Source organism: Macadamia integrifolia, chromosome 10, assembly GCF_013358625.1.
Source record: "Macadamia integrifolia cultivar HAES 741 chromosome 10, SCU_Mint_v3, whole genome shotgun sequence".
Lineage (NCBI taxonomy): Eukaryota > Viridiplantae > Streptophyta > Magnoliopsida > Proteales > Proteaceae > Macadamia > Macadamia integrifolia.
In genome coordinates, this window is record NC_056566.1 from 27,714,597 (window position 1) to 27,727,752 (window position 13,156).

General features: G+C 36.7%; 1 protein-coding gene across 2 annotated transcripts in view; it reads right to left on the reverse strand.

Annotated features, from left to right (window-relative positions):
- LOC122091713 (acyl-CoA-binding domain-containing protein 4-like) overlaps positions 1-12,352 on the reverse strand; it is a 15,458-nt gene extending 3,106 nt beyond the window's left edge. Inside the window, exons 1-14 of one of the 2 annotated variants that reach the window (XM_042661800.1) lie at positions 12,216-12,352; positions 11,966-12,125; positions 11,337-11,407; positions 8,665-8,728; positions 8,476-8,562; positions 7,190-7,378; positions 6,999-7,076; positions 5,444-5,554; positions 5,224-5,290; positions 5,050-5,111; positions 4,644-4,786; positions 3,816-3,942; positions 3,619-3,733; positions 291-379 (exon numbers count right to left, since the gene is read on the reverse strand). In XM_042661800.1, coding sequence (XP_042517734.1) covers positions 291-379; positions 3,619-3,733; positions 3,816-3,942; positions 4,644-4,786; positions 5,050-5,111; positions 5,224-5,290; positions 5,444-5,554; positions 6,999-7,076; positions 7,190-7,378; positions 8,476-8,562; positions 8,665-8,728; positions 11,337-11,407; positions 11,966-12,124 — 1,362 coding nt within the window. In that variant the 5' untranslated portion in view covers position 12,125; positions 12,216-12,352. The remainder of the gene's footprint in view (positions 1-290; positions 380-3,618; positions 3,734-3,815; positions 3,943-4,643; positions 4,787-5,049; positions 5,112-5,223; positions 5,291-5,443; positions 5,555-6,998; positions 7,077-7,189; positions 7,379-8,475; positions 8,563-8,664; positions 8,729-11,336; positions 11,408-11,965; positions 12,126-12,215) is intronic. The other variant, XM_042661801.1, reaches the window with a different exon arrangement.
- Positions 12,353-13,156: the final 804 nt, after the last annotated feature.

The following is a 13,156-nucleotide window of genomic DNA, read 5'->3' on the forward strand; positions in this document are numbered from 1 at the left end:
AAAAAAAACATTATCGAGGACCAGTCTTTTGTACTATTTCTTCAATTTATAATTGACTAAAATTATACGAAATAATAAATGAAAGGGGGAAAAAAAAGAAGTGGATAACAAGGTTCTTGACAAAACAGGATCCTATGACATAATTTTTAAGTTTAAAGAGGCCCACTCCTATTCATGAATTTTCTTTATATATTCTTAAGCAATAGTATGTCATTTGTACAACAAACTTCATTGAGATGCAAGTCTTCCTACAATGAACCTGATGAAGAGATATTTCAAGAACCACATACCTCACTTGCAAGAGGTACACGTTCTTGGACAGTGGTTACAACTGACCAAACAAGAGTGGACATATTAAGCACAACAGTTTCCGAAACCCCTGTGACAGGAAACAGAAATAAACAAATAATACATTAGAACCAATTTTAAGGGGTAATGCAAACAAAATAAACAGCTTGTTCAATCTTTCTTCCTTCAAATACATACTCAACAATCAACATATCAATAATACTACTATTGTTATTCACCAATCACAATTCAGTTGCAACCCCGAGAAAAGAAAATCTATAAGCAGGAAAAAAAAATCAGACCAGCAATACATGTTCATTAATAGAAATGAAAATTATATCGGATAAGATACAGCAGCATGTATCCACCACCCCAAAGGAAAAATAACAGAGCTTCCACAAACTCAAAATCTATGGACGGACATCCATGTAAAAACTCTAAAAAAGGATTGAATCAGAAAATCTGGATTATCAAGACAAGTTCACCTGAAAATATCTCATCAGGCAAAACAATTTCCAAAGGTGAATGGCTGTTCTTGATGTCCAAGAGAATGAGATGTTCAACTAGCGCACCAATTTCCCAGGAATTTTCCCAAAGCCCCATCAAAGATCTTGCCAAACTAATAGCATTGTTTGAACAATCCTTACCACTATCCAGTCATATCCAAGAAGAGAGGATGCTCCAAGTTCCTGGTAAGGGAGCAAGGACCTCAGCCTCATTGGTGTTGCCCTCTCCCACTGGACCTGAATACCAACAACTTTTGTGCATGATATAATGACTCATCAAAACTTTGCTATAAGAATGTGGCCTGGAAATAAGCTTGGGAGTCCAGAGATATATATATATATATATATATAAGTCCCAAAATATGGTAAAGCACCACTGAATCATGTTTCTAGTCTCAAGAATAAAGCATTCTTTATCAACTGATGTGCTCAAAAGTGTTCTCTAACTTCAGAAAGGAGTAAAAATGGATGTTTTTCCTTCTTTCTTTTTTTTGGGAGGGTGAGGGTGAGGGTGGCAGTGGAGAAGGGGGTTAATGAATCATGGATTACTCATAATAACATAAATCATTTCCTTACAGTGAGATCTACATGCATCGAATTCCATTTAACTCCTTTTGAAAGCAGGACCACCCAAATTCTAGACACATTGACAGTTCATTTAGACGGACCAGAAACTTTCCACAGGAAAGTTAACTTTTCCTATGGAGATAAATGAATGAAAGACATGGGATGTCTCACGGTCTCACCAACAGCAATGACAGTGATGTAGTTCACTTACAGTTCCTATTACAGAGAGGTTTCTCCAACATAGGCCAGGTATCCTTCCACTGCTAGCAACGCAAGAACAATATTTTCTTTTATTTGATCATAAGACATATCACATTCATGTCTCATGCAGAAGCCATCACTTTTTTTTGGAACAAAATTTAGCGAATGTGATGCAGTGCAGTTATCTTGCCAAGCAGTGAGCTTGCCTTATTGTAGCCAATTGGGCTACAGTCTCACTTGTTGGCCTCCTTTTCTGTCACCTTTTCGCTCATACAAGTGGTTTAGGATTCAACGCCATGTTTGGTTCAGAAATTTTCTTTTTTTAACAAGTATTAAATTGTTGAAAGAAGATAAAAGCACAAAAGTACAGAGCCAAAATCTGAAGCTCAGCCCAAAATATAAGAAAATAAGAAACAACCCCAAAACTGGGGAAGAGAAAGAAATAGCCCTACATCTCACTAAGAAGCTATACCCTAGATGCATTCTAGGACGGACATGTATGTTAGCATGCTTTGAAATCAGAAGAGCACTTATAGGTTGCACACGTTCACTCAAATAGGCGGTTTAGCCATAGTGGGGCCCCTGATTCTTGGTTTAGAGATGGGGCTTGCTGGGGAAAAGCAACTTCATTTGCCATCCTCAAGCACCAGTGAAATAAGATATTTGCTGAAGAAGTGAGATGGCAAATGCACCTGACAAGATAGAAAAATGTATAAACCTCCAAGGCCAATTAGATAACCTCCGGAGCCAACCATACTGCAGTCTGCAGCCAAGTCTCCCCCACAAAAAGATCCCAAAACCCTTGGAGAGAAAGCACTGTAATTTGTTTGAGTTCAAATAGGAAATGGTTAAGATAGGATTGATTTCTATTTTAGTTAAATACGGATAATTCCTCACAGGACTTGGAATGTTGAGTTAGGGTAGGATTGGGTCCAATAAGCATGGCCATGGGCTATGCACATTGTTGTAACAAGATTCTTTTTGACACAAGGGAATGGTTTGATGGTTTATGATAAGAGAACGGTTCTCCACTCCTTACCCTGATTTGGCGTTCAGATCTAATTGTGCTTCCTTTCTAGTTCAAGTTCCACAATTACCATTTTGGAGCTTCTTTTGCATCAACCAATGAGGTCAGGTAATTTATTTATTTTAATTTCAAACTACTGTACACATCTTTCTAATACACAAAAGAATTCGGGAAATAAACTTAGTAAGTGATTAATTCTCTGGACAGAAAAAAGACCTCAATCAATTGGATGGGCTTTCAGTTTTTTTTAGTCATTAATTTGTTTCACAGTTAAGCTATTGTTCTGTTCATCTCTCTTTTCTCTCAGCCATTCAGACTCAAACCATTCAATGATAGTTATTATCCCCCTATACGCATTGGTCTGACATCACTAGTGGGGCTGCTGTCTAGCAGACCTGCAGATTCTACCCATCCGATTGCACCAAGCTCTAGACAAAAATCAACCTTTCTAGTTTCTTGCCATTCCTTCTCTTGTTGAATTGGAATTCGTAGACCTAGTACAAATAGGATTTTCAACTTTATGGTACATATAATTTATAATTTTCTTATGCAACAGCTTATTCATGGTTCAAGGTAGTGGGATCAAGATGGGGATTTGGATCAGTCCCAGTTTATTCAAAAGCACAGCTTGTAATATGAGAGTAAAATGTGTGCAATGGTAAGCATTTTCTTTTTGCGCTGTGATAATGTCAATGCATCTGATAGTCTACCCATCAGTGGTATACATGGCCACAACCAAATTACATATGTAGCTGGTCATAGCTATGTGTTACAAAAGCCTCCAGAAACATTTTCTCACAAGCAAGAAAAATCTATTGCAGTGAGACTAGGCCATGATGAGAAGTCGACATTGACTTCAACATAATCAAAGCCAATCCTCAGTGACACATCCTTCTCTACTGCTATGATTGGTACTTGCATTGTTAGGTAACAATTAGCATGTACGCACCTGTAGGTTCAGTTTCCACAATGATGTAAAATTAAAAGCCTTTCTAGATACAGAAAACTTTCAAAAATCAAATCATATACCACTCTTATTATTGCCTCCACCAGCAATAAACCAGTTCTCCCCTACTGTTACACCCGCATGGCCAGCCCTTGGACTTGGTATATCGCCCTGTTGTGTTGGTCTTGACCATTCCATCTGCAATATCCAGAACAAATGTCAAACATAATGTCCTAACATGCAAGTAAATAAGCTTTGACTAAGAAAGCAGCATTCTTACTGTCTGCAAGTCAAGGACATGGAGATCATTGAAACATGTGGCATGCGAACCCCCACCAAAGATAAGAAGGAACCTCTCAGCATGTACTGCAGCAGCATGATCAGACCTTGGAGATGGTGGCACACCTCTACAAGATAAGATCAAGAAAATAAGAATCCAATGCTGAGATAAACCCAAAACAGGCCCATCTTATCCGATTATTAAAAAAAAAAAAAATCCTTCAGATTTAGCTTAGTTGTGACATTTGGCCAGGTTCAGGAAGGTCTAATTCAGTTTTGACTTTTGACAGGGAGTCAAGGTTCACATGGTTACCTTGAGACAGGCTCAGGTTACAGAGATGACTTTTTATCGAATGGTTTTGATTATCTAACTGCCTATGTTTCCTTTTGTTTCTTCTATTTTCTTACTGCATTTTTGGACAGTATATTCCCTCATCCACCCTATTGCCATCCCTACTTTGATTATGCATGAACCCAATAAATTAAGCAACTAGTGTGCTTCGTTCTTTTAACAGCCTATTTAAGATTATGATTGAAATCTCAGAACTCACGCCAAGGAATGGTGAACAAAGTTAAGCTCACACCATCTTTCAAGGCAGTACAATGGTTCATAGCACATTTCATCAAGAAAAGAAAACATCTGAGGAATTTGTGCATCTCAATATGATGAGCCTGTTAAACTTTGACACAGAAGAATGGAAAATCACCAGGACTATTCACTTCTTATGTCTGATGACTTCCATAGAGCCTCCAATATTACTTAACCTTGAATGACCCAACCAAACATTCAAGAGTGAAACAAAGTTGTCATTCCAGAGAAATCTCTTACACAGCATCAATTTCATCCCATGTCATGGTTTCAAGGTCAAGAATGTGCAAATCATTAAGGAGAGCTCGTTTTGCATCTTCACCACCAAACATGACTAAAGTGGTTGACCCAACAAGGGTCACTGATTGACCTCCCCGTGAGACCTGCAAATAAAAAAAAAATGGGTGGAGTATTTCCAATACATGGAGAAGCAACAAAATCCAAACACATCCTGGTAAAGGTAAAAAAGGGCAAGATGGCTAGTCAAGAAGCATATAAACAATGAAATCCTTGTCAACTCTATTAGGATTTTAATTTCCAGTGAAGCCAATCATGAATGTTGATCCAGAGAGGAAGTATTGTGGTTTTAAAACCAACTGACTAAAGGAAGATTCATCTACAAGTAGGGGAAATGCACATTACATACCGGTGGTTTTCCATAAGTCTTTAAGGTTGACCAAGTACATGCTTGCAAATCAAATGCCTTCACTGTCAATGAAAACTAAAAATGTCAAAAGAAATCAAAGGGATAAATATAGGCAAGGAGAAATTCAAGAAAAATGAAAACAGAATACAAAGAAAAATAAAATATGAATTGAACCTGTGACAGTCTCTGAAGGGTCTTTCATATGTCCAGCAATAGAAATAAGTTTATTTTCCCATGTTATCTAGATAAGAAAGATTAAATCAAATCATGTCACTGAAAAAGGATAGATCTATACTGCACACAGATCAGATGTAAGCATAAGCGGGTCTTCCTTTTGCAGAATCTAATCCGGAAAAGTTAAGAGAGCAAAAGGAGAAACCCATTCCATACTAACCAAGGAATGACCAGCACAGGGAGCCATGCGTACTGGAGACGGTGATTCTAGAGACTCGGTACCTGCCTTAGCCTCTACTCTTGACCATGTCAAACTTCTCAAATCCAGAACCTACATTTTCCAAAATTAAAGAAAAATTATTTCAATATGCACCAAGAAACATAGTTAAAAATTATGGACTTAAATTTGGCTTCTAATGACAGAATAAATAGATCTACAAGTTAGCATAGAATCTAAAATAATTCCTAATCAATTTAGTTTAGTATTCTCAGTTTATTTGAACAAATGAAAAGCTTAACATGATGAATTTGGAAGAAACTAAACTTCCAACCCCAGATTATGCAAATAGACTGAGGCACCATTGTAACACTCAAAACACCAAGGATCAAACAGACAGAATATCCCAATCCCACAGTAGAATGCACCTCAAACCAATGAACTCAGAGATTCACATTAGGGTTAATGGAAAAAGTTCATTGGCGATGTAAAAGAGAGATTTTGGTAACCCAAAAACAATTAGTGTAGAAGGTGGTTGTTGATAAGTTTACCACAAGTTATAAGGTCTTGTTCAAAATAGAATGCATAAACAACAGCCGGAGAGGTTGATAGTTTATATTGGAATTTCCATAAAGGGAAAACTCGATTTTTTTGAACAATTCAAAGGAAAATAAAGGTGTGGTTGGCTTTGTATGGATCTGCCAACAAACTTTACAGAGTTTACAAATGCAAAAGGGCTGACAGTAAACAATAGACCAGGGATTTAATGGGTTTAAGAATAGGGTGATTTAACAATTTACCAGGGTAAAAGGTTTAAAGGATTGTGAACAACTTAAATGGAAATTTAGGGTTCATATTGCAAGAAACAATGGCAAGAAAAAGATGATTCAGAGAAAATTAAAGGGAAATAACAAATAGAACGGGAGAGATCCATATAATCTTACCTAAGAAATTTATGTTGTCCAAGCATCATTTGCAGAAAAAAGTATCACATCTTCAATTTGAAGGGAGAATTCCAATTGAAAAAGGGGGGGGGGGGGAACAGGAACATTCCATCATCAAAAAGTTGGAACTCCAGAATTTCTTCACAAGTTGCATATACCAAGCCATGTTCCAATATTTCTTAAAAACCTCATGAAAAAAATAGAAATCAACACTAACGAAGAGGAACTCAAATTAATAGTTGGATAGGTGTATTTTTGAAACAATAACAAACAAAAACCCTGCATCAGTTGGGTTCTGAAAAGAACTTTCTGAATGACAAAACCATGGTTCTATACCAAAGATATTAAATATCTCTCACAAATTGATTCCATCATCAAGGCCCCTGCAACTTAATCCCCATTCAAAAAGCAAGCCCCTGTGTTACATAAAAGAACCCATTGCTTCTGCATAAATCAATTAATAGTTTATGATTTTCCATCATCAAGGCCCCAACAATTTAATCCCCATTCAAAAAGTAAGCCCCTGTCCCACATAAAAGAACCCATAGCTTCTGCATAAATCAATAATAGTTTATGAATTATGATTAAGAACCAAAGTAGCCTCAACAGCATACCTGAAGATCATTAAGATAACGACCATTATGATTTCCACCAAAAATATACATTTTATCTTGGACCACAGCTGCTGCATGCTACAAAGATTGAAAGCACTCAATATAAAGGTAGACTACAACGAAGAAGAAACCTTCAACTTGTGAAGAAACATCAAACTGACTGTTATACGTCAAAAGGATAGAAATGATACCTCGTATCGTGCTTTTGGACGTTGGCCAGATATTGAAGGTTGAACCCATTGATCATAAACACCAACTGAACCAAGGCCCTCCAATACAACATCCTTATCCTGAGTCTCCATGCTCCCATTTTCGGTGATGATAGCCTTTGGCTCGGGAAAGGAGTTCCCGTTCTGAGTGACTGACTCAGATTTTGGATTCTGCAGACAATAAGACATGAACAAAGTCAATAAAGAAGTTCAAACTGTATGGCATGCTTACATGAGTATTTACAGTTTAATGAAAGCACAGGAATATAAGAGGGTGTTCACTACAGGGGCAAAGCATGCATTCTGCATCCTCACATGGTCAACCCCAGAGCACCCCAACTTGTTCTTGTAAGCAACTAGCAACACATGCACTGGTAACAAACATGGCAGAACAAAAGCACATTCAACATTTTTCCACCTGATTTGTCTACCTGAAGAAAAGATGAATTTTCTGCATGTTCTACGCTATTTAAGTTCAGTTAGTCAGGCTGGCCAGCATTCCAAATGGATAGTTTGCAATGATCAGATTTGGACCTGGAAGAACAAGCTCTTGCTTTCCAAGAATTATGACATTTTAACTTCCAAAATTTCTGAAAGAATCACATATGAAATGAAATGAAATGAAATTCAAGGCATTCTCAACCTCAAATCCCAATCACACTTCAAGATGATTCTATCTAACTTTCAGACATGGAATGCATTTCTACCATAGTTGTCTAGGCGACTCAAACCGTGGTGACCAAGGTGCCTGGATGTCTAAGGCAGGCCTAAGCGACACCTTGACAACTATGATTTCTGCGTCAAGCAATAGCAATGCACACCCAACCCAACTACTCCACAAGTCAGTAATATATCCTGCGAGGGAGTTCTGTAATTCACTTTGACAGAGTGATTCAGAATATATATTTGATTCCCTCTTTTCTTCTGGGGTGGTTTTCTTATCGTCCTAAGAATCTCTTCCAAATTTTTTTATAGGTATCATTTACGGTAACTTGGTTAGTATCATTTATGGTAAGAATCAAAGAAGTACTTCATAGAAGAATCACTCTAAAAAATCAAAAGTCATAACAGAAGCAAATAGCTCAAAATATAATGCAAGGTTATACTTTTTCATGAGAAATAATTATCTATCTGAGCTAGAGGAAGTTAAGAAAATATAATAACAATAATAATAATGAAATGCAACCAGAACACAAAGCTAATTGTATCCTAATATATGCCTAAAAAAAATACTGGGGGGGGGGGGGGAGCGGTCAAATTTTTATTACTTCCAAAGAAATCACATTCATCTCCACATCTACAATAGGCTCGATCACAAATTCAGGTACATTCGAATACCACCCCGGTTCTTCTTCCTATATAAACAAATCACGCAAGAAATAATCAGCTCACTGATGGATTAAACATTTCATAACAACATAAAGGGGGAAGGGGGGATGCTAAGACTTTGCAGGCACCTCCAAGATTTTCACAAAAAGACGCATTGCTTCTGTTGAGGCCATGTTTCCAAGACCATGCCAGCTGTAAAAAATTGACACAACTTTAAGAAGAAAAAGACATAAGAGAGTAACAATTGATGTATAATAGGATATCAAGTGCAATGGTACATTGCATAAAATAGAAATTACCTACAATAAAACGCAGATGTAATATAGCTACATCCTACCTGACTCTTTGATTGAAATATTACATCATAAGCTTCTAGGATGAAGCCTGATTAAGGTGAAGAGGAGGACCCAAACAAATTTAATGCACCAATAAAATAATTTTGGGGGATGGGGGGAGAAAAATAATCTATGCATAAATTTGAAGGCAAGAAGGGCATAGTTTTTAATATGACATTAGACCAAAAGTTTATTCAGACTTCCACTGTGAATCTATGCAGAAATTTGTCAAAATCTTGGATCTATATTCACTACCACATTTCCTCCATGCTCCACATTCAAAAACAGTAGTTTATTCAAACTCCCAGTATGACTAATACCACACAGAATATAGAAATCCTTTAAGACACTGACAATCTGCTAGTCTTGATAATCGTTTTTCTGCATCAGCTTGCATTCATGAATCATGATCAGAGAATCCACGAAAAGGTAAATGAATAACCTTTTGAGTGACACAAAAACATATCAAATAGGGAATTTTCGACCCATGAAAGTTAGGGAAAAGAAAATGAGAGGAATAGAACTTGTAATTCAGTAAAACCTAAGAACTAATTCTTTCTCAGACAGTAAGAGATACTAATTCAGCATCCTTATTTCATCACTAAACTATTCCTACTAATCACCTTAAATTACAATATAAAATCAAATCAAACTCTAATCTATCCAAAATGATGCTAATTCCACTGCTTTGTGGGTCCATGTAAGACAAAGTGAGAATCACAGTCAGAAGCCAAGAGAAACATGAGATGGCCAATTGGAGAAAGCTAGAACCACTTGGAAGACTTCCTGGTGGTGGTATCAGGTAACTGTGCTCCCATATCAACTATTGGTAACAAATGAGACTAAGGGATGAAAGAAATTTTCTCAAGGCATATTGATGGAATGCAAGAGTATATATTTAGACTCAATAATCAAAGTTTTGGTCCACATAATGGTTGTATTGGCATTGCATTAGCAGGAATAATGGTTGCTCGTTAGATTGAGACTTGTAATGGAATTAAGATGGTTATGATTAGATACTTAACTAGGCTTCAGATATCTTCTGGAGAAATTAAAAATGGAAAAAAAAATTGGGTTTGCATTCACCAAAGCAGGTAGCTCTTCATAATAATGTGCAGTTTGAGATATTCCTTCAACTTTTCAAGGATACATTTCCATAACCAGCATGTGGTATAGAAGTGGGCCAAATTTAAAAATATATATATATATATATATATATATTCTGGTTGTTTACTTCTTCATTTACCATCATCTGTTGATTCCATTGTGAAAAGGCATCTACATTTCAAGTACTCCAAGGAGGGTCCCACCTTTTTCAATCAGCATTTCATTTCTAGGTAAAAATGCCAAATATGAAATATTATTTTGACATAATTTACTTTAAGCTATCAGGGACTCTTTATTCTAAAAGAAAACTACCATCATAGTTTGGTTCACAATGTAAGGAGAGTGAAGCATGAGATTCAAAGAGATATTTTCCTCTACAAAATTTTTCAGAATATATTTTTCCTTTATAAAATTAAATTTCACTCCATAGACCTGTCCTATGATGTTCAACACTGGCAGTAATAATTTATATTTCTTTCCGCTGACCGCCAGTTTCAATTGAATTACAACGGTTGTTATAAGGCAATTGTACCCAGCTGATTTGGTACTTTATAATTGTAGTGAGAATATATTGATATTTCTAAAATTCATGTTTCACAAAGGCTGGCCATTTTGAGAAAAGAGAATCCCATCTGGTCACTTCATATTCCACATCTTTCTTCCACCTTTTTTTTTTCATGGGGGGTTCTTGGGAGAGGTGATAAAATTTTAATGTCAATTTGGCATTCCAAGTGAAAAGTCAGGTTCATTCAACAATCCAATTTGGATCACACAATTAAAAAAGATAAATAATTCTACAAGGAAAAAAAAATAACGAAATGTTGATTACCAAGTAGTTTTGAAACCACTGCCTGATTCTGCCCCACGGAAAAATGATGTGGCAAATCTAGCTGTTTGATATCTAGGGAATTTCCTAGCTTCAACATGTGTCAAATTTCAGCTTCAAATCCAATCATTTACCTTCAGACGTCCATATACCCACTGCAATCCAATCCACCCTCATGTAGTCCTGAATTCTGTTTTGCCACATGGCAAACTCCGATTACGCTGAAACTTGACATATGAACAGGGGACCTTGGGATCTATATGTCTAAAAAATTTCACTCTAAGCTTTGATGTGGCAGAATCTGAGCCACAGCTACTGTCTAATTGTAATCAACACAGTTATGCATAGTGGAATCCTATATACAACATTGAGAAGTAAACTGAATGTATCTCCAATATAAAACTGAGCCTTAATAGCATGAATTTGACATTCTACAACTGTATAGGAAACCAGAAGGACTTGTCCACTTAAACTTCAAATTGAAGGTAAAACAATTACACCGAGGAATTACTACTCTGTTCATAGACATTACCTTGTCCATTTGCTTTGCTCCACAGGATTCCAAGCTCGAGGTTTAGGAATGTTACAAGGTCCCACTGTTGCCTGCGATAACATACCAATTTTAGTGATTGCGTGGGTGTGTGATTTTTTACCTTTTTGGATAACTAATATACCAATTTCAATGTTCAAGATAATTGTCCACTTTCAGTAGCTCCTCATGATTCAAATATCTCAAGCAATGCAAAGAAGCCCATTTTGAGCAAAATTCAAGAATAAAGGCATCACAATTTCTCTGTCTTCATGGAAGTATTTAAAAACTCAACCCTAAGCTACATACACATATGATTTCAGCAGGTTCCAACAGGGATCTCAATATCTCATCCTAAAATCCATGTCTTTTAACCGATCTGCGTTCACCAGTGCCGGGTCAAAATTCTACACAATATTATGTCAATCTGAAACCCGGATCTAACTCAAGTTTTAAGTTTTTCAACTAAATTATATTAACCAACACAATTGACAGACAGTCACATGCCACTACCCAAAAAAGCAAACTTTGTCAACCCTTAGGTGAATAACAACAGAAAATCACCAATACCAATATCAGATCCCCCATAGTTCTACCAGTACTAAATCATTTTATACAAATTACATACTTACCTGTTGATATAATCCGTAAAGCAACAAAGCGGTGTCGTTCTGGAACTTCGAAATCACGCCTTTAGATGAATTTGGAGATCCACCAAAACCAACATATGAAGCAGCAGCATAGAATCTCTGCGGGTAAGCGAGGCCAGAGCTTGCTCTCGCCAACGCCATTCTGCCAATAAAATCAAGAGAACAAAACGGTAAGGGCAATCAGGATTGTTAGGGTAGAAGAGACGAATTGGGCGCAGTGGAAGAATCAAACGCTTCTGCTTCAGGTGAGCTTCGAAGTTCGATTAAGTAGTTACTGGTACGTATGAGAACGTCTGGTTAAACCTCTTCCGTGTCTTTCCCGGGGCGTCCAGTGTCTTGTGAAATTTTTTTCTTTCCCTTCTCTCTCTCTCGCCGTGCGACGAAAATGATCAATACAATTAAAGAGCGCGGAGTGCGTAGTACGCCATCGTTTTGGTCTGAGTTGGTTCGATCAAGATGAACCGGTTTCAAGGTAACCTTTGTATCGTACTAGTCCCTCGATGCATAATCTCATCTTATAAAAAAAAATAATAAAGGTTTGCTTCTACTGAACTCGAAGTGCCATGCTTTTATTATTTAACGGACAAAGTTTATTATCCATGAGAGAGGCCTTGCACCACAAACACATGGGCGTGCAATGATCATCATGCCTTTGTATGGATGCGCATCCGTGTATGGGTGTAGGAAACACTTGCCCTATTACTTACTATTCCATATGGTGAATGCAATTTTTTTTTTTTCTCCCTCCTTTTCAAATGCAAATTAAAAAATTTATTGTTGCCAATGTGTGATGGAATGATAAAGATGTATGGTAATTTCTCATTCAAGCATGATAAATATCCCATTGAAGCATCTAAATGTGCATAGTATCATAAACAACTATTCTGAAAAGTTTGTTATCGGATGTTGATAGTCTAGTGACTTCAATTTTAGTTTTCATGTATATGAATTTGAAAATATTGAGCAAAAAAATAAGTATTTTTATCACCTTTTATTTTTACCCACATTTGTATTGCTAACCTGCTAAATTGTACACAGATCCACACCTTTTTTTTTTTTTGGTGGTGGTGTTAGTTAAGTAATTATTATGCTTCCATGAAAGGAAAAGTGGAACAATATACAATAAAATGCCCAAATGAGTTTTAGAAACAAGCAAGTCTCATTGGCCCCCTC